This window comes from Podarcis filfolensis (genome assembly GCF_964270895.1).
Source record: "Podarcis filfolensis genome assembly, chromosome: 14".
NCBI classification, from domain to species: Eukaryota; Metazoa; Chordata; class Lepidosauria; order Squamata; family Lacertidae; genus Podarcis; species Podarcis filfolensis.
In genome coordinates this window covers 38,140,709-38,162,339 of record NC_139616.1, presented here as the reverse complement: position 1 = coordinate 38,162,339, position 21,631 = coordinate 38,140,709, and the positions used below count along the sequence as shown (strand labels likewise).

Sequence of the window (21,631 nt, the reverse complement as noted above, 5' to 3'; positions counted from 1 at the left end):
TCGCAGTGGCCAACCAGGTGCCCACGGGAAGCCCACAAGCAGGACTCCTGCAACTGGCATTCAGAAGCATTGCTGCCTCCCAACTGCGAAGGCAGAGCTACAGGAGGCAAAAGCCATTACCAGACTTCTATACACCTTCCAGCCAGGGAGGAACATTCTGACAGGGTGTGAAACAGGGCCAGCTGAGGGGTGTGGCCTTTAGAGAGAGGGTGTGGCCTATAGAGTGCCAGGGGCCAGATGGAGAGGCATAAAGGGTCGTATCTGAGGCTCCCTAAAGTTCCCCATCTGTAAAATAAGGGGGAATCCAGATGTGTTTTGTTTATGATCTGGAAAGGCAAAATTCTTTCCCCTTTAATTCTCTCGACTTTCTATATTGTATCTAAGGTTAGCATATGTTCCCATTATAACAACTTCGCTTGTATAGCAAGCGATCTAGAAAGCCACCAGTTGTACCAAGACACATATAATAAGTGCTCCTCTGCCTTTCTTCCTCAGTGCAGGATTGTGTTATGGTAAGGGAAGGGACCTTCAGCTGGTGCAGAGAGAGCCCTCCCTGCCTTAAAAGGTAAATGGCCATGAGCAAATTGGGTCTTTTCTTCTAAAGATGAGCTCTTTTCCTGATTTCAATCTTGATTATGGATTGGGTTGGTGGGCGGTCCACAAAAGCAAATGAACTGAGCTGTTGGGGTTTCTTAATCCTTCCAATAAACTGGCTGTGATTATGATCCGCCGTGATTCCTGCATTGCAAGGGGTTGGTCCAGATGACCATAAGGAGGTCTCTTCCAACTCTACAGTTCTTTAATTCTGTACAACAGCAACACCTTGAGGAGCACGCATCGCCTCTGCCACCACCCCTCTCGGTTAGCTGACTTCCTAACAACAGAATTAACTCTTAAGTTGCACCCCAGATTATCTCTGCCGTTGCACTTCCAACAGCGTGTGCCAGAAGCTCACGGGAGTATATGTTACCATCCACACAGGATTAATCTAGCGATACCTCGGGGCAGTTTGTGCGCTGTGGTTGGCCAGGTTGGAGCGGGAAAATCCTCACTGCTCTCAGCATTGCTTGGAGAGCTGCACAAAACAGAAGGCACTCTGGCTATGAAGGTAAAAGCTTCTCCCCCCCCCCATCCTAAGCAAGCTTTTAGTTTTAGGTCACATGCACACTCTGCATTTAAAACACCTGGCTTCCCCCAAATAATATTCGGAACCAGAGGCGGAGCTAGCTGCTCTGGCACCCGGAAGGGGCCATCTGCCCTTGGAGGCAGGATGGCGAGCATGGGGGTAGTACCTGTTAGGATATTTCCGTTCCACCTTAAAAGGGAGCAGGATGTTTGTGTCACAGCCTGCGTATTTCCTGTTCACAGGATGTTTATGTTTTTCTGTTGCTTTCGTTTTCTCTCTTGGTGTCGAAGACACTGAAGCAGGCAGTCATGTTTTTTTGTTCTGATCAACGTTGAATAAAACTTGTAAATAATGCTCTCCTGAGTGCGACTTTTGCTGTGCATTATCTGCTGATAGAGTGTGCATGAGCTCCGGAATGTGGCAAGCTAGTTCTGCGAGCTCGTATCGCTAATTGCTGATACTGTATCTACGGGAGATCGATGGATCGTCCGGAGTCGACGTGGAGGCAGTGATGGCCTTTGTCTCCCTGGCAGTATCCCAACAGTACCGCCCACATGGAGCGTCCCAGGGGGGTGACACAGCGATGTCACCCCCCCCCCGGGATGACACCCAGCGCGGACCGCACCCCCCTCACCCCCCTTCCTCCACCAGTGCTGGGAACTATAGTTGACCCCTTGCAGAGCTACAGTTCCCAGAACCTTTAGATTACAGTTCCTGGGAGTCTTTGGGGAAAGCCATATGCTTTAAATGTGTGTTAAACCTGCTTTAAATGTATTGTGTGTACGAGACCAGAGTCTAATGTATATATAGTTAGCGATAGCTGCTTTCTGAGCTACATCCTTTCTTACCCTCATTTTTTGAAAGCTGACGACTCCAAGCACATGTTCTTCAACGGCCTGGAAATCTTTTAGATTGCCAGCCTAGAAATCTCTCTCCCTGACCATTTACATACCGTCTTTTCCATCATCAACAAAGATGTTGTGCTGATTTTTTAAAAAATGCATCCAAAGAGAATAAAAAGTGTTATCATTTTATTTTTTGTTTGTTTGTTTGTTTAATGGGGGGGGATTAAACTAGCATCCTACTGTAATTGGTACTTAGATAGTGTGTGTTTGTCACCATCTCTTAATTTAATTTCGCAGGGCACAGTAGCGTTTGTTCCCCAGAAACCCTGGATACAAAACATGTCAGTGGAAGACAATATCACATTTGGGCAGAAGATGGATAGGAGGTGGTACAACAGAGTGGTTGAAGCCTGTGCGCTGGAGCCGGACCTGGAGAGCTTCCCTGCTGGAAGTCAGACAGAAATCGGAGAGAAGGTTCTTGGTTCATTATTTGTCTGACTGAGAGTTAATTTTGAAAAATGATGATAATACCTGACTGTTTGGGATGTTCTACAGGTGTTTTAGTGCCCGCCTCCAAATGGGACTCATTTTTGTATTTTATAGTCCTATTGCGGTATGTGTTGTACGATGCACCATTTTGATTTTTATTCTGTGCAATGCTGTTGTCAGGATGCTGTCAGCAGCTCCCGGCTGGTTGCCCAGGAAAATATATAAAGACAAGGAAAAGTTTCTTACAGTCCTTTTTTATTTCAATCTTTACAGAGAGAGGCTATAGAACCCAGCCTCTTGGATAATGGTGTTGTCCCGAGTGAATCTCCACCCCATTCCCCATCTCTCCCACTCTCTCATTCATCATTCTCATCATCTCCTCTACAGGTGCTGCTACATGCCCTCTGTCTTTGAGCTCTTTGCTCTCCTACTTTTAAGGCTCACCGAGTTCTGGGAGATGGAGGGTCTGGAATGCTTTCTAATGATAACGTGTCAGCCAGCTGTTGCTCTGGCTTCCCAACTTCCCCCTCATCTGCCTCTAAGCTGCAACCTCCCTCAAACCCCTGCTGTAAATCTATACTGTCTTCCTTGTCCTCCTCCCTGGAAGGGTCCCTGACAGCTGTGGGTTTATCTTTGACAAAGTGAAAGTGGGGTGCAGGTTGTGACAGTATTTGCAGGAGCATAGAAGTGTATCCAGCTAAGCTCTACTTGGACCCATTAAAATGAAAGAACCTGAGTTAGGCATGCCTGCTAACTTCAGTGGGTCTACTCTGGGTCGGACTAGCAATGGATATAACCCATAGGAAGTTGCATTATATCGAGTCAGGTTTGTCTTGCTCAGTGTTGTTTACACCAGGGGTAAACAAAAGATGTATTGGGATTTACTGTATTTTTCCGTGTATCAGACTAGGTTTTTTTTTTACCAAATATTAGATTTAAAATTGGGGCTCGTCTTATACACAGGTAGTGCTGAGGGTGTTTTCTTAATTTGGAGTCCCCAAAAATAGGGGGCATCTTATACATGGGGGCGTCTTATACACGGAAAAAATGCAGCAATTTAAGGTAGATGCTGCAAGTAGTTGTGGGGGAAGAATTTGGGCTTGGCTTGCATTTCACTGCAAACTTATTTGTTTTGCACTTACCAAAACATTATGTGAGCCAAAAATGCAGCTTTTCTTCAAAGGCTCACTTCTCCAAATTCTTGGATGCAGTTCTCCAGCCAAAGCACATATAGATGGAGATGCTTTGGATTTGTCTGCCTCTAAGTAGAACTAGGAATGTCCCCATCTGAAACCTTGGAGGGCCACGGCCAGTCATTGCAGACAATACTGAACTAGCTGGACTGATGGTCTACTCTTTGCAAGGCAGCTTCTTACATGAAGCTGATGCTTGGATGGCCTGGCCTTGCATAGGATGGATGTGTAAAGGCTGAGTTTCCTAAACGCAGAAGACTTTTCAGCACAATGCTTAAGTGATTTTCTAGCCAATCTGGGGTTTTGCAGATGCAGGAAACTGGGGAAAACCAATTTCAGCCTCACTTATGAAAAACCCTTTTCAGGAACTCTGTGATAAGGGATGTGTGTATGTATTGCGGATAACTTTTTTGTGTTGCAACAGGGCATAAACATTTCTGGAGGACAGAAGCAGAGGCTCAGTCTGGCTCGGGCTGTTTACAAGAAGGCTTCAATTTACCTTCTGGACGACCCCCTTTCTGCTGTGGATTCTCAGGTTGGCCAGCACATTTTTGAGCAGGTCATTGGACCAAACGGCTTATTAAAAAACAAGGTACTAATTTCTCCCTCTCTCTTTAAGCCTCTCTCTTTAAGTGCCTTTTCTTTCATGACTTTAAAGGATCCAGTATGTAGTCCCAAAATCATCCAGCTGAACATAAGGTCAGAGTTTCAAAAGAGGAACACAGCCATTTAGTGCTAAAATGATGAAGAAGGAGCAAAGTTAAACTAGAATCCGCTGTTTAATGGTGCTTGAAACTGGGCATAGAAGATATACACACACATAACGCAAACTGATGCATGCCTAATATAGTTTCTGAACGTTGCACATGAATTTTAATCTTTTTGCTAGATCTAACCAAGAGTCCATCTCATCCAGCATTTTGTCTCCCAAAAGCCACCAGCTACTACAGTTCCCATCATCCTTGATCAATGGCCATGTTGGTTGGGACTGATGGGAGTTGGGACTGATGGGAGTTGGTGTCCAAAATGTCTGGATGACACCAGTTTGGGGTAGGGTATTGCAGCAAGAGCAGACCGAAGCAAATTCTCCCTTCTTCCCTCTAGTTGGCACTTGACAAAGACAGAGGCCTTTTCAGTGGTGGCTCCCTGCTTGGGGAATGCTCACCTGATGCCATCATTGTTTGTTTATAGGTGCCAGACTTTTGATCTTTAATTAGGAGGGCAGTTAGATATGCCAATGGGCTTAGTGGTGCTCATCATTAAGTGGGATGTGTAGGATTCATTCTGTCTCTTTCTACACACACACACACACACACACACACACACACACACACACACACACATTTGGAGGAGTACTTTAGGGGATGTATTCAACTAAGTTCTATTCAGAGCAACCCGTTGAAACGAATGAACATGACAAAGTTAGGTCTATCAGTTTCAGTGGATCTTCTCCGAGTAAAACTAAGTCCCTGTCTTGTTTTATTGCTGTTTTAATATTTGATATCATTGTTTCTCATTTGATGACCTAAGTTGCTGTAAAAGGTGACAAATAAAATTGATAAGTATTATTATTATCGTCATTACATCAACAACAGTGATGAATACATTTGTTATACTTTGCTTGCCGTATACCGTATTGTGTCTTTGTATATTGGCCTGAACCCCTGTTTTTTTCTATTTGTGTCTGTTACTAATGTCAGCGGGTGAAACTGTGGTCTAAACCACCTAGCCTAGGGCTTGCCAATTGGAAGGTCAGCGGTTCGAATCCCCACAACGGGGTGAGCTCCCATTGCTCTGTCCCAGCTCCTGCCAACCTAGCAGTTCGAAAACACATCAAAGTGCAAGTAGATAAATAGGTACCGCTCCAACGGGAAGGTAAATGGCATTTCCGTGCACTGCTCTGGTTTTGCCAGAAGCAGCTTAGTCATGCTGGCCACATATCTGCAGACAAACGTCAGCTCCCTCAGCCAGTAAAGCGAGATGAGCGCTGCAACCCCAGAGTTGTTCACAACTGGACTTAACTATTAGGGGTCCTTTACCTTTTTACTATTGTCAGCACAGGAAGATGTAATATCTGGCAGCAGGAAATCTTATTTGTATGGTACAGTGGAATCAAAGAGAACAGACACCACAAAGTGATGGATTGTTTCTTTTCTTTCCAGACTCGTGTTCTAGTGACCAACACAATCCATATTTTGCCCAGAGTGGATAACATCATTGTTATAATGAACGGAACGATCTCTGAGAAAGGTTCTTACCATGAACTTGTGCAGAGACAATGGGCTTTTGCAGACTTCTTGAGGTCACACGACACAGATGAGAAAGAGGACCAGGATTTACAAGGTATTTCAAGTCACAACAAATCATAATGCTTATGGGGCATCAGTAAAGAATCGGCCCCTGAAGTGTTTGTTAATTTCAGGCATTTCCCATGTTATTTTGGGAGCTATAGCAAAATCTGTCTCACACACATGTATTTTGAAACTTCTTAATTGCACAGGTACAGGAAGTGTTGAAATTGTCACCAAAGGACACATGGCCTGCCACGGAAAACTTGGAGGGTAAGTAATCGAGATAGTAAGCTATAGAAACTGCAAACCATACTTATCTGTGAGCAAGCTCCACTCAATCCAATGGGACTTACTTCTGAGTAGCCATAGTTAGGATTGCAACCTCACATCACATCCACACATACATTTAACACACCCTTGTATCACTTAAACAGCCATGGCTTCCTACAAAGAGTCCTGGAAACCGTGTTTGCTAAGGCTGCTGTCCTCTCAGAGCTGCAGTTCTCAGCACTCTTAATGAATTATGGTTCCCAGGATTCTCCATGTTTTACATGTGTGGTGTAGATGTGACCTCAGTCATGAACCTGAGGCAATACCCGAAAGCTCTTTAAAGCTCAGCAAGAGCCCTTTCACTTACCTTAAGTATATTTTCACTCTGATGGTGCACAAGAGAATCCATGCTATTTTTTAAAGGGAGAAAATACCGTTTGGGAAGTAGGGATCTTGGAGAATTCTGACAAGAATGGAAAAAGGAATAGAAATTGCCAGTGTTCACTTACTGTATTTTTCGCTCCAAAAGACGCACCAGACCATAAGGCGCACCTGGTTTGGGAGGAGGAAAACAAGCAAAAAATATATTCTGAATCCTAGAAGCCAGAACAGCAAGAGGGATCTGGCTTCTGGGATAGCCGCGTGCAGCCTCTCCCGGGCAGCGGGATGAAGTCGCCCTCTGTCCGAAGAGGCTGCGCGCAGCTAAGGCAGAAGCCAGGAGAGGCGCTTCACTGAAGGGGCGCTGCGCAGCTCTCCCTCTCCGCGCAGCGCCATTCACTCCATAAGACGCACTCATATTTCCCCTTACTTTTTAGGAGGAAAAAAGTGCATCTTATGGAGTGAAAAATACGGTATTTGTCCTATATCCAGGGTGGAAATCAGTCTAGCAAATATATCGGGTATTTATGGTTGCTACTCTTAGTCTGCAAAAGTTATGTCAGCGATGACATTTATCCCTATTTGCATTCCTTTTAATTGAAATGAACGGGGTGGGATAGCACAATGGCAATGAATTTTGCCGCAGTGGGCAGTGAGATGAATAATGCAGAAGGCAAACTGCAGTGGAAAGGAAACAGGGCTGCATAGCTGGTATTCTGTCGGTGTAGCGGGGGCTTCCACCAAACCCTATGAACCCTTAGCCAGTGGAATTTGAGAATAGGATTGTGCCCCAAGTAAAGCTTTTTGGACTGTGATAACCCAATACATGAAATCAACCCATCTTGCTGCTTCTTTCTATCAAGGTCTTACAAGTCTTTCGAAAAGAGAGGCGGTTGCAAGGAAACAGATGGAGCAGAATTCACGACAGAAGGCGAGAAACAGCAAACTGGGAGGGTAATTTGAAATGACTTAGTTGTGTATAATAACACAGTTTTCTATCACAACTCCCTGGGAAGAGGGGTTGATTGTTAGGCCACTCTGAGAAACATAGCTCTGGGAGGGGAACGGCGGGGGTCTCCTCTCAGCACCCTTAACAAACTACAGCTCCCAGGATTCTCTGGGAGAAGCCATGGCTGTCTGAAGTGGCGTCGTAGTTTTTTTAATGTGTGGTGTGGATGTGTCCATAAAAGGCAGCTTCCTGTCTTCCTAGCTTAAGCAACCTGAGCTTTTTTATCCCTTTTGTCTCTCTAGGCGAAGGCTTCAGTCTACCTGACCTACCTGAGAGTGGCGGGGTCTTTCCTCTGGGCTTACATTCTAATTTTGTTTATCTGCCAACAAGCTGCATCCTTTTGCCAAGGTTACTGGCTCAGCCTGTGGGCCAACGACCCCGTTTACAATGGAACGCAGCAGCATACTGAGCTCCGAATTGGCGTTTACTTTTTCCTCGGATTCGCCCAAGGTTTGTTCAGCCCTGCAGTCTCACTGGGTCCTTTCTGCAAATTCCTTGTGGCCCTTGAGGCTTCACTACACAGCCCCTGAGACTTTTCCCAGGTCACTTTTCCTTCTGGTTATCAATGTCTCTGGTGTAATTTGGTTGTTTTCCTTCATAGTATTTTGCTTTAATCTGCTATTGTGAGTGTACTATACTCGGTGTCCTGTAGTGATTTCATGCTCTTTATTGCAGCTTGTAAAACAGTGACTGAATTGCCCCCCAAACCTCAGGCTTTTATATACATTATTTACACAATGAGTCCCGTCTGATTGGCTGATTCTGCTTCCCCCCTGGAGCCTGATTGGTCTTTTCCTGTAGGCCAATCAGTTGTTGCATTCTAGGATCCTACCAGCCTAATAGGCTGATTAACTTCCTCCTGGAGCCTGATTGGTCTTTTCCTGCCAGCCAATCAGTTGTTGCATTCGAGGATCCTACTTGCCTACTGTTCTAGGATCCAAGCTTAGTACATAACAGTAAGCTAACTAGAAAGGCCCTCGTTATCTTATCTATCTAGTTAACCAGCCCAGGCCATCTTAATATTGATAATAAAAGAAAGTACAGTGGTACCTCGGGTTAAGTACTTAATTTGTTCCGGAGGTCCGTTCTTAACCTGAAACTGTTCTTAACCTGAAGCACCACTTTAGCTAATGGGGCTTCCTGCTGCTGCCGCGCCGCCGGAGCACGATTTCTGTTCTCATCCTGAAGCAAAGTTCTTAACCTGAAGCACTATTTCTGGGTTAGTGGAGTCTGTAACCTGAAGCGTATGTAACCTGAAGCGTATGTAACCCGAGGTACCACTGTATCTCATCTATTATTATCAGTTTATTTATCCCCTTTGTATACTGCCTTTTCTTCCAAGGAGCTCAAGGTGGTGTGTGTGGTTTTCACTGCCTCATAGAATCATAGAAGAGCTGGAAGGAGCCACAAGGATCATCTAATCCAAACCCCTGCCATGAGGAATCTTTAACCCAGTGTGGGGTTTGAACCCATGACCCTGGGCTTGAGAGTCTCATGCTCTACCAACTGAGCTATCCCTCAGGGGTAAAACACAGTACCTCCCAGTCTCATACAGCCCTATTTCACCCTCACAACAACCCAAACCATCGTTCAACACTCTTAACCGTTACGCCACACTGGCTCTCTTGCATTGCAGCCATTGGGAAGTTTGGATCGATAGCCTCCGTCTTCCTGGCCGGGACGGTGGCCTCCCACGAGCTCTTCCGGAGGCTCCTACACGACGTCCTCCGGTTGCCGATGTCGTTCTTTGAACGGACGCCTAGCGGCGAGCTGCTCAACCGCTTCTCCAAAGAAATGGACGCCATTGATTCCATCATCCCAGACAAGCTGAAGTCCTTGCTGGGGTTCCTCTTCATTCTGCTAGAGATCTACGTGGTTATCGTCATCGCCACTCCAATAGCCGTGGTGGCTATAGTCCCCCTGACAGCCTTGTATGCTGTGTTCCAGGTACACGTTAGCTCCCTCTGCCATGTTTGTGGGCCAGTTCATTGTTGTAATTAGAGGTGAATGTGCAACCTGCTCTCTTCATTAAAATAGTATTATTTTACTTATACCCCACCTCTTGCCCAGAACCAGGACTCAAGGCGGCGTACAAAAAATTAAAACAAACACGGGAAAAAACAGAAAGCTTTAAAAAAAACCACCCATAAAATATAATTATTATTTATGATTAAATTTGTATGCTGCCCTATGCCCATAGATCTTAGTTCACAACACAGTGGCTGAACAGCAATAAGACTATATTGGAATTTAAACAATGACTTACTTTCCTGAGCCACTGTAATAGTAAACTTGGACACTCTGCTTCAGTGTTCCTTTGCAGATGCTTAATGCAACATCTCTCACAATCCCTTGCTTGCTGGATTTGATGGGAGTTGGAGGCCAACAAGGTCCAGAGAACCCCAGCTTGGGAAAGGCCGCTCTGCTTCCGTGATGTCTCTTTCTTCTTCCTTCTGTCCCTCAGAGCTTCTTCGTCACCACCTCCTGCCAGCTGAAACGCCTGGAAACTGCCAGCCGCTCGCCCATCTATTCCCACATTTCAGAGACCTTCCAAGGCAGCATCGTCATCCGTGCATACAAGGACCAGCGGCGTTTTATTCTGCAGAACGACCTTAAGGTGGACGAAAACCACAGGGCGTCTTTCCCGGCCGTGGTGGCTGACAGGTATGACGTTACAGCTTCTGAGAAGGAAAAAGAATGCCATGCTCCAAGCTTTTACAGTTGGGCTCAGAATGGCTGTCCTCTTGGATGTGGGTGGTGCTGTGGTCTGAACCACTGAGCCTCTTGGGCTTGCTGATCGGAAGTTTGGCGGTTCGAATCCCCACGACGGGTTGAGCTCCCGTTGCTGTGTCCCGGTTCCCACCAACCTAGCAGTTCAAAAGCACACCAGTGCAAGTAGATAAATAGGTACCGCTGCGGCAGGAAGGTAAACGGCGTTTCCATGTGCTCTGGTTTCCGTCACGGTGTCCCATTGCACCAGAAGCGGTTTAGTCATGCTGGCCGCATGACCCGGAAAGCTGTCTATGGACAAACGCTGGCTCCCACAGCCTGAAAGCAAGATGAGCACCACAACGCCATAGTTGACTTTACTGGATTTAACCATCCAGGGGTCTTTTACCTTTACCCTATTGGCACAGTATGCCCCTTGGTCTCCAGGCCCCAGAAAATGGCTGACTTTGCAGTCCTGTGGCACACCACACATGGGTGGAGAACCTCAGGCCCGGGGGATGACGATGGCCCTCCAGACCTCTCCATGTGGCCCTCAGGACTGAGCCTTCTTCCCCCTGGGGGAAGGCCTTCGTCCAGTATACCTAAAGGAGCGTCTCCACCCCTATCGTTCTGCCGGACACTGAGGTCCAGCGCCGAGGGCAGTGGCGTTTCCCTCACTGCAAGAAGCCAAGTTACAGGGAACCAGGCAGAGGGCCTTCTCAGTAGTGGCACCCGCCCTGTGGAACGCCCTCCCACCAGATGTCAAAGAGAAGAACAACTACCAGACTTTTAGAAGACATCTGAAGGCAGCCCTGTTTAGGGAAGCTTTTAATGTTTAATAGGTTATTGTATTTTAGTGTTTTGTTGGAAGCCGCCCAGAGTGGCTGGGGAAACCCAGCCAGATGGGCGGGGTATAAATAATAAATTATTATTATTATTATTATTATTATTATTATTATTATTATTATTATTACTGGGGGCTCCCCAGCTGTTGCCTCCCACCACTCCTTTGCATCCAGCCAGTCTGTGACATGTGAGAACCAGGCACCTTTCTCTCTCTCTTTTAATATCCCAGGTGGCTTGCCACAAACACAGAATTCCTGGGGAACGGCATCGTCTTGTTTGCAGCTTTACTTGCTGTGGTGAACAAATCCCACCTCAGTCCAGGGATCGTGGGCTTTTCTGTTTCCTGTGCTCTGCAGGTAACCTGAACACATCACCATGTCCTTATCTGGCAAAGAAAAAAAAGGTTGTTTGTTTGCTTTTGTTTAGCAAGAAGTGCACAGGAATCGGTTTGATGAGGCTCATAGGATTTTGAGCTGTAGAGTATTATATTCACATGCTATACGATGCACTTTTTTGTGCCAATAAAGGAGATTGATTGATACTCACATACAAGATGGAGCAGGCTTGTTTTCTGCTGTCCCAGAGGCCAGTGGCGTAGCGTGGGGGGTGCAGGGGGGGCCGGCCGCACCAGGCACAACATCTGGGGGTTAGGGTTAGGGGCGCAAATCCATGGGTTAGGGGGCGCAAATCCACGGGTTAGGGGGCGCAAATCCACGGGTTAGGGGGCGCAAATTACTTGCCTTGCCCCGGGTGCTGACAACCCACGCTACGCCACTGCCAGAGGCTAGAACCCAAACCAGTGTATTCAAATTCCAAGAAAGGAGTGGAATGGACTGCCTTGGAAGATGGTAGACGCTCCTTCATTGGAGGTTTTTAAACAGGTGTGTGGTGGCTTTCTCTCAGGAATTCTTTAGCTGTCAAAAACAAGGTCTTTCCCTGTTCCTTGCCCCAAAATTAACTCAATGTATTGGTTATTAACCCTGTTAGCCTCGCTCCCTGGTTGTTTAGGCAAGGAATGTTAAAAGTTAAAATGCCATTTCAAGGTGTGAGGGGTGCAGTTCCTCCTTATAAGGCCTGTATTTACATTTTTAATTTTCAGTGTATTTTTATTTTATTTTATTATTGCATTTATATCCCACCTTTTTCTCCAAAGAGCTCAAGGTGAGCTGCATGGCCAAGCGGGGATTCAAACCCTGGTCTCCCACGTCCTAAGTCCAACGTGCTAATCACTACACCACACTGGCTGCCCATAGGAGGAATGTGGATCCAGTACTACCTAATCCATCTCAGCTCCCTGTCATTTTGTGCCTCCTCCCCACTCTCATTCTGTTCAGATTACCGGTGTTTTGAACTGGATGGTGCGCTCCTTAGCAGAAATGGATAACAACATTGTGTCTGTAGAGAGGGTGACTGATTACTCAATGACGCCCAAAGAGGTAAGTGATGGCATTCTCCTTCAGTTAATTCATGTAGGAAGACCAAATGGGTGGATTGATGCATGGTGTGAGAAGAGGTGGGAAAGCTCCCTCCAAGCTATGAGTTCCTACTTGGGGGAAGAATGCTGTTGCTCTCAGCGCCTGCTTGGGGGCTTCTCATTGGTTGGCCACTGTGAGAAAAAGGTGCAAAGTTTTTGCCCCGATCAAGCTTGGTAATAATAATAATAATAATAATAATAATAATAATAATAATAGTGTCACTGTATTCTGCTCTGGTCAGACCTCACCTGGAGTACTGTGTCCAGTTCTGGGCACCACAGTTCAAGAAGGACACTGACAAACTGGAACGTGTCCAGAGGAGGGCAACCAAAATGGTCAAAGGCCTGGAAACGATGCCTTATGAGGAACGGCTAAGGGAGCTGGGCATGTTTAGCCTGGAGAAGAGGAGGTTAAGGGGTGATATGATAGCCATGTTCAAATATATAAAAGGATGTCACATAGAGGAGGGAGAAAGGTTGTTTTCTGCTGCTCCAGAGAAGCGGACACGGAGCAATGGTTCCAAACTACAAGAAAGAAGATTCCACCTAAACATTAGGAAGAACTTCCTGACAGTAAGAGCTGTTCGACAGTGGAATTTGCTGCCAAGGAGTGTGGTGGAGTCTCCTTCTTTGGAGGTCTTTAAGCAGAGGCTTGACAACCATATGTCAGGAGTGCTCTGATGGTGTTTCCTGCTTGGCAGGGGGTTGGACTCGATGGCCCTTGTGGTCTCTTCCAACTCTATGATTCTATGATTCTATGAATAATAATAATAATAATAATAATAATAATAATAATAATAATAAAATTTATTTATATCCCGCCCTCCCCAGCCAAAGCCAGGCTCAGAGCAGCTAACAACAGTAAAACGATAAAACATTCTATTATATATATATACATATATTATTAATTTTCAAATACAAAACAAAATTATACACTCCATACATCTTAGTTACATCTTATTTCTCTTTTTTCGACTTCCCTCAACTTGTCTGTAAATCCTTCATATTTTAACTTTAAACACCTTTCTTTTTTGTTGTTTATATTATTGCTGTAAAGCTTCATCCCCTTTTAATATATTTCCCATCACAATGCTTCATTAAAACTTACAAACGTAATCTGATTATCACTTAGTTTTTGCAAATATTCAATAAATTTTTTCCCAATCTTCTGTAAATCTTTGATCTTGTCGGTTTCGGATCCTTCCTGTCATTCTGTCCAATTCTGCGTAGTCAATCATTTTTGTTCTCCATTCTTCTAACGTAGGTAGCTCCTCTTGTTTCCATTTCTGGGCCATCAGTATTCTTGCTGCTGTCACTGCATACAAAAATAACTTCTTTTCTTTCTTATTTATCTCATTACCTGTAATGCCTAGTAAAAAAGCTTCTGGTTTCTTAACAAATGTATATATCAACATTTTCTTCAATTCATTGTAAATCATTTCCCAAAAGTTTTTTACTTTCTTACATTCCCACCACATATGATAAAAAGTACCTTCTTAAAACGATAAAACATTCTAAAATCATTTCATTATAAAATTAATTCCAATCAAATTAATGGCAACCATTGGGCTAGAAGTTCTGTGAGGATTGCCAAAGGAGGGAGTCAGGCTGTGCCCTGGCCAAAGGCCTGGTGGAACAGCTCTGTCTTGCAGTCCCTGCGGAAAGATGTCAAGTCCCGCAGGGCCCTAGTCTCTTGTGACAGAGCGTTCCACCAGATTGGAGCTACAGCCAAAAAAGCCCTGGCTCTGGTTGAGGCCAGCCTAACCTCTCTGTGGTCTGGGACCTTCAAGATGTTTTTGTTTGAAGACCGTAAGTTCCTCTGTGGGACATACCAGGAGAGGCGGTCCCATAGGTACAAGGGTCCTAAGCTGTATAGGGCTTTAAAGGTTAAAACCAGCACCTTAAACCTGATCCTGTACCCCACCCGGAGCCAGGTGAATGTGATCTCGCAGCAAGGACCCTGTAAGGAGTCTCGCCGTGGTATTCTGCACCCGCTGGAGTTTCTGGGTCAGTCTCAAGGGCAGCCCCACGTAGAGCGTTCTTAGCAATTGTGATCTGTCCTTTCAGCAACCCTCTGGGCAGAGAGAGAGAGAGAGAGAGAGAAGCAGGGAGGTCATAAGGGCATAAGGGGGGCTGAGAAAAGGGTCAGTTCCTCCCACCTTTGGCTCCAGCCTTCTGATGGGGGAGTAATTTGACTCAGCTTGCATTTAAAAGCAAACCTACCTAATGTAAACAATATGTAAACCAATCCAGAGCTGTCCTTCAAAATTAAGCCTTCATTTTGCAATGTAGTTCTCCAGCCAAGGCACGTGTCCAAAAATGCATATATTATGTTAAAGTGGGCAGATAAATGCATATGTTACTGAAAACAACATACAAAACTGCATTATATTAGGAGAAAATACTTTGCGCACACACACAAAAATACATTAGGCAGAATTGTTTAGGAGAAATGTACCTATTGGGGAGAATCTTCACTATAATGCTGATGAAATAAATAAATAAGAAATGTAAAGGACCAAAAATTCAGATTGGAGAAAATGAGAAACGATGGATTTCCCACTGAAAGAATGAGACCCTTGACAGAAAACTTCCCCGTTCTTGTAGAAGGCAGGGAGGAGCAAGAAAAACAGAACGAGCCTTCTTTAGTGGGAAAGAGAAAAGGAATTGCTTCACTTGTAAGTTAGCTCCATCCCCATCATTACCTCTCTCTAAGAACCTCCATAGCTTCTAAGTCTCTGGGATTCTGGGACTACATATTTCCTTCCATCCTTCCTTTCTTGGGATGCTGTCCCCTTCATCATAATCATCTGCTAGATGTCTTTCATGCCTTTCAGGCATGGGCGGTGGCAGCAATATTACAATACAGTATTAAAAGCAGTTAGAATTTCTTGTCAACTTCTGGATATTGTTTTTTTCTTTGTTTCTCAAGCTTTAATAAAAATAGTTTTGTTTTGTTTTTAAAAAGAAACATTTCCAATCAGAAGAATAGGGTGGGCCAAAAGGCTATGGTGAAGAGGCATGTCTTCATCATATGACAGCAGCTTTCCAGGGAAGGTGCCAGAGGAACCTCAGTGGGGTGGGAATCCTAGCTTAGGGTCCCTCTCCTAGACCTCCACCCTCCATGCATCCAAGAGAGGTGGAAATGTCAAGAGGGCCTCTTCTGCCTCCCCTAACACTGAGGGGGTCTGTACAGAAGGAGGCAGCCTTTCAGATACAGTGGTACCTCAGGTTAAGTACTTAATTCATTCTGGAGGTCCATTCTTAACCTGAAATTGTTCTTAACCTGAAGCACCACTTTAGCTAATGGGGCCTCCTGCTGCCACCACACCGCCGGAGCACGATTTCTGTTCTTATCCTGAAGCAAAGTTCTTAACCTGAAGCACTATTTCTGGGTTAGCGGAGTCTGTAACCTGAAGCGTATGTAAACTGAAGCGTATGTAACCTGAGGTACCACTGTATTTGTGGCCTATAAGCTAGCAGCTGTCTCTCCTGCCCCATCAGCCTCCATTTTCTCCTCCTCATGAAGCAAACGGAGCATGTTTGAAGGGCCTAACAGCCTTTTGTCTCACCCTCATTCACTCTGCACCTTTCCTTCCTGACTGCAGTTGTTGGTTTGTCCAGCAAGGAGGGTGCTGGCTCAGGATTGCGCACCTTCCAGCAAGTTGGCACAGACAGGGGCAACTAGCATAGTACTCCATTTTCCTACTACTAGCTCTCTCGCCTCAAACGTGGCTCAGAAGAAAATTGGTGTCAGCCCATCCACTTAACCCTAAAGCCACAGGATTTAAAGGCCTACTATAGCAACCCTTTTGTAGTTGCTCAGTTTCACAGCTGTTTGAGACCTGGTGTTTTTGAGCTTGAGGTGCCACTGTGTTTCTGTCCAGGCTCCCTGGACTTTGGACAATCACCTGCTGCATGAGAACTGGCCCACTGAAGGGAAGATTGAATTCAAAGGCTACAGCTTGCGATACAGGCCAGGCTTAGAATTAGCTTTGGAGAACATCAACCTCAAGATCAATGGACGAGAAAAGGTAAGGTGGGTCATTTTGGGTGCTTATGACACCTTAAGTACTAGGAGGGAGGTGTGTTTATTGGGTAAGCGCTACTCAAGAAGAAATAGCATCCTTTCCAGAGAGAGGATGTGGGGAAAGGTGTTATATGAAGCTGATCTTTTCCCACTTTGCTAGCTTGAGGTCCAATCCAGACATCCTTTTTCAGGATGATTTGTACTCAACGATGGTATATGCAAACCCTGTTTTCGTGTCTGCAAAAGTTTTGGGACGGGCATACTGCTTCATTTCCAATCAGTGCATGTCCCACAACTTCCTGCTGAAATCCTGCAACTCGTTTTCCTACGTGTGACTGTGATGTTTGAAAATTGTCTTGTAGGAATAAAAGCAGCATTGGCAAAGATGCAGCACAAATCCAAGCTTTTGGCTGACTTCACTTTTCACAGCTCTGCTACCTCTCTTGCATCTCAAAGCTCTCTTATCACTTAGGTTGGCATAGCTGGAAGAACAGGGGCCGGGAAGTCTTCCCTAGCCATGGGACTTCTGAGGCTAGTCGAAGCTGCTGCGGGAGAGATTGTGATTGACGGGACCAATATTGCCCTTTTGGGTCTGCACGACCTGAGAAGCAAGGTTGCCATTATCCCACAGGTATGAAGCTGCTTCCTGGTGGCAATGATCAGTTTTTTAATAGGATTTCTAACCCTCCCTTCACCATAAGAGCCCAGGGCGGGTTACAACGACATTGTTATGCACCACCCCAGTCTCCAAGATTCCTGTACTTACTCAGCTTCGGTTTCAGCAGAGGCTGTGGTGTCTTCAAGATATATGGTTTTAGTTGCCCATGCATACAAACTGAGCATAGGCTGGAGGGGCTCACAGCATTAACACCCCCATAGATCTTGCATCCCCTTTAGGTTTCCAGGGGAGGCCCAAAGCTGGATGTAGAAATATGGAGAACTCAATTTAAGGTTGGAAGATGAGACATGGAGAAAGCCTGAAAGGGACAGATTACCCCATCCCTAGTCCAGACCCAGGTGAGAATTCTCTGGTGTTTTCCCTCTACTCAGGACCCAGTTTTGTTTTCGGGCTCTCTAAGAATGAACCTTGATCCTTTGGGCGTGTGCTCCGAGGAGGAGATCTGGACTGCTCTCGAACTGACGCTGCTCAAGAGCTTCGTTTTGGATCTGCCTGATCAGTTGGCATACGAGTGCTCGGAAGGAGGCGAAAATCTGAGGTACCCAAAGGAAGGAGAAAGAAAAGGAGACTTCACTTGTGCCTTGGTTTCTGGGGCTATAGGTTTGTCAGGACCTGGGGATCATCAGTTGTTGGGAAACATGAGCAGGAGAGGAACAGTGCCTTTGCATCTTGTTTATGGACTGGCCACATGGAAGCAGAATTCCAGGCATGTTTGCCTCTGGCATTTAAGCTCTTCTGTGTTCTCTGTCCTTTAGCGCTGCCTTTTTCATTGTTAGTTATCTGTGTTGTCGATTGAATGTTGGTTAGAGTGTTGGACTAGGGCTACGGCAGGCATAGGCAAACTTGGCCCTCCAGATGTTTTGGGACCACAACTCCCATCATCCATAGCTAACAGGACCAGTGGTCAGGAATGATGGAAGTTGTAGTCCCAAAACATCTGGAGGGCCGAGTTTGCCTATGCCTGGGCTAGGGGGACTAGGGTTTGAATCCCCACTTTTTGTGTTCCCCAAGGAAGGATTGAACTCTGATTAATAAAATACACACGAGGCTTGACCAGCAAGACTCTGGGAGGAGTGCCAATAATAATCCTGTCCACCCCTTGGCCCAGGTTGTTTTATTCACAAAAGAACTTTTTACACAGTGTTCATAAGAACCAATCAGATTTTCTCTGAGCATTTCAAAAAACCCCACGTGGGACAAAGTTAAAGTTAAAACTACAAAGAGCTAATTTGAGCATGCATACATTGTTCAGAGTAAATAAAATAGGAAACAAGGAGGAATGCTTTTAGGAAACCTGGAGGTCATAAACAGCAGTAAACAGGAGAGGAAGGGTGGCAGTATTTACCATCTCCTTGTGAACTCTCTTCCTGGCCCTTAAGATCTATCTTAACAAACTACATCAAAGTAACCTACTATCTTTATGTACTGAGGATGCCTGGTCTGTGTTTCAGAATGCTTACACGTGCCTGTCAGGCAGAGAAAATGAACAGTAGAGAAAATGGCCAGAGATGCAGAGGCTTGTGGGATTTGATCAGAAATTATTGTCAATGAATCAAACCCAGTCAACGCAATGCTTTCATCACGGACACAATGGCTTGCTCCATATTTCATAATTCCTCATAGTAATCCCACCTGATCACTACACCCACTCAGCCATGAAGCTCACACCAGGGTGACCTTGGGCCAGTCACCATCTCTCAGCCTCACCTACTGCACAGGGTTGCTTTGAGGGTAAAATGGGGAGGAAGAGAACTATATATACCACCTTGTGCTCCTTGGAGGGGAGGTGGGATAAAACAGACAATAAATAAGAAGAGCTCTGCTGGATCCGGCCAATGACCCATCTAATCCAGCATCCTGTGGCCAAACAGATGCTTGCAGGAAACCCCCAAGCAGGATGCAAACACAAGAGCCCTCTTTCCTTCTGTGATCTCCGGCAACCTGCATTCAGAAGCATTACTCTCTCCTGCTGTGGAGGCAGAGCGTAGCCGCCATGATTAGCGGCTTTATCTACCATGAATTTATCCAATCTTCTTTTAAAGCCATTCAGGTTGGTGGCCATCACTGCCCTCCTGAGAAAGTGAGTTCTGCAGCTTCGCTATGCACTGTGTAAAGAAGTGCTATCTTTTTATCTGCCCTGAAAGGTGCCATATGTAAATATATAAGCAAATAGAAGACACGTTGGGTCATGTAGTTTTCCCTCGCTGGAAAACCTGGGCGGCCAATTAATCGCCCTTGCTTCCTTCCAGTGTCGGCCAGCGGCAGCTCATCTGCCTGGCACGAGCTCTGCTTCGGAAAGCCAAGATCCTGGTTCTGGATGAGGCCACTGCAGCTGTGGATCTTGAAACAGATTTACAGATTCAGGCCACCATAAGGACTCAGTTCAGGGAGTGCACAGTTCTGACCATAGCCCACCGAGTGAACACCCTTTTGGACTGTGACAGGTAAGTCTTCTTCAGCTGCCAGTTAACATTAAAGCTTTGTGCTGTTTTTTTGTGTGTGGTGGGGGGTGTTGCGCGGCATTTAGTTGTGGATACACCACTATTTATAAATCTGCTGCTTTTTGGTTAATAGATGTCAATAAGTATCAAAACCAGGAATAATTAGTAGAACAGAAGCAGCCATCTTAGGAATTATGCACGGAGAGGCAAGGTATACTTTTTAACAAATGTAGGAGATTGTAATTATAATTGAGAAGAGAGCAGAAGGATAGCAATTAGAAGATAAGGGGGGGGGACCCAAACCACCAATCATTACAGAAAGCTTGACGGAAAAAGAATAATCTGCTGGAAAGAAGAAAGTAAGATTACACAGGGAGGAAGGGGTTCCATAGTCCTAAGTGCCACCACTGAAAAGGCCCCGTCCCACATCCCCACCAACTTTGTTTCCAATGACAACGGGATGCAGAGCAGAGTCCCCTCCAAAGTGATCAGTGGCTTGGGCAGAATCATTTGGAAATTAGCAGTCATCAAGAGACCATCATGGTGTTCATGAGTTCTGTGCACACTCTTCGACATGAGCATAATAGCACCCTTTGCCCAAGAAACTGTATACCTTGTAGGTCTCCATCAGCAATGCCAATTGATGAATTTGGCCGTGGCTGCTTACAAAAAAACACATCTCACCATAAGATGTTTGGTTTAACTAGTTACAGTTTCATTACCTATTGAAAGCCTCGCTCTTTCTTTCTTTCTTTCTTTCTTGATTTGGCATGACTAGCGATATAGTCTAACACTTTATGCTCCACTTCTAATATTTGCAGGGTTTTAGTGATGGAAAGTGGCCGAGTGGCAGAATTCGATGCCCCAGAGACATTAATAGCCCAGAAGGGACTGTTCTACAGAATGGCTGAAGAATCAGGGCTGGTATGATGATTGAGCCTCAAGGAATAGATTGTGGTACAGGATTTGGGGGTCCGAAGGAAGACAGCTGCCTCTTAACCTTTTGTCATTCATATATAAGTCCCAGTCCTTCTGGTGTCCAGGTACACACACAAGAGGTGTATCAAACATCTCAAGGGAACCCAGAAATTTATGTAAGTACACCAGGGATATATGAAGGTTTCGTTTTCTATTCCGCCCTGTATTCGTTGCATTTGGCACTGTTTCCATTCTGCTGCAGGTCATCTTCCAGCAAAAGATCTACATTGTTCTTAATTTTTAATGTTGTTTTTTTTTTAATTATATGATGAGATATGGTTCCAATGATTACACTTGGCTGAGCATAGACTAAAAACTCCACAGAGATAATAGAACGGCTCTCCACCGTGTTAAAATGGATGCAGAAATCTTAAGATATGAACAATTAAGCACCGCATGGAGGCAGAAGGAAGTCATTAAATAAATCACGGGAACAAAAGCAGAGATTAGGCATAGATAAGAAAGTGAGAGTCGCGAGGAGAAAAAGATAAGGTGATGCAAAAAGAATCTCATACTGGAAATATGTGTTAATAATAATGTCAGTGACTGTATTCCTTAAATCACTGTATGTATTTGACAGTATTTTTTGTTGAATGTTCCTTTTATTCTTTCTTTTTTTCTTTCTTCTTTTTTTCCTCTTCTTTTTATAATAGATCAATGTGTTTCAATATGTGTAACTTTTAATGTGTAAATAAAGTATTTTTTAAAAAGATCTACATTATTCATCTGCTGGCCACTGCAGCAGAATTACTTAACTTATCCAATTTACATAATTAACATTAATTAAGTTGTCGCTATGTTACTCCACCCAGTTCATTTCAGTACAAAGGAAGCTCAGTGGGGGTGGAGGGGATTAACTAATTATGTATCATT

At 45.1% G+C, this 21,631-nt stretch overlaps 1 protein-coding gene across 10 annotated transcripts in view; it reads left to right on the top strand.

Annotated features, from left to right (window-relative positions):
- ABCC6 (ATP binding cassette subfamily C member 6) overlaps nt 1-21,459 on the top strand; it is a 46,815-nt gene extending 25,356 nt beyond the window's left edge. For 3 of the 10 annotated variants that reach the window (XM_083584854.1, XM_083584853.1, XM_083584857.1), the window contains exons 15-31: nt 496-565; nt 982-1,108; nt 2,269-2,445; nt 4,078-4,245; nt 5,816-5,996; nt 6,154-6,214; nt 7,456-7,546; nt 7,844-8,051; nt 9,238-9,548; nt 10,066-10,265; nt 11,386-11,512; nt 12,491-12,592; nt 16,518-16,664; nt 17,133-17,291; nt 17,711-17,877; nt 19,589-19,783; nt 20,602-21,459. In XM_083584854.1, the coding sequence (XP_083440980.1) occupies nt 496-565; nt 982-1,108; nt 2,269-2,445; nt 4,078-4,245; nt 5,816-5,996; nt 6,154-6,214; nt 7,456-7,546; nt 7,844-8,051; nt 9,238-9,548; nt 10,066-10,265; nt 11,386-11,512; nt 12,491-12,592; nt 16,518-16,664; nt 17,133-17,291; nt 17,711-17,877; nt 19,589-19,783; nt 20,602-20,710 (2,600 nt within the window). In that variant the 3' untranslated portion in view covers nt 20,711-21,459. Of the gene's footprint in view, nt 1-495; nt 566-981; nt 1,109-2,268; nt 2,446-4,077; nt 4,246-5,815; nt 5,997-6,153; nt 6,215-7,455; nt 7,547-7,843; nt 8,052-9,237; nt 9,549-10,065; nt 10,266-11,385; nt 11,513-12,490; nt 12,593-15,234; nt 15,309-16,517; nt 16,665-17,132; nt 17,292-17,539; nt 17,678-17,710; nt 17,878-19,588; nt 19,784-20,601 lie in introns of those variants that run through there. The other 7 variants (XM_083584856.1, XM_083584855.1, XR_014541389.1 and 4 more) reach the window with 6 other exon arrangements.
- The last annotated feature ends 172 nt before the right edge of the window (nt 21,460-21,631 follow it).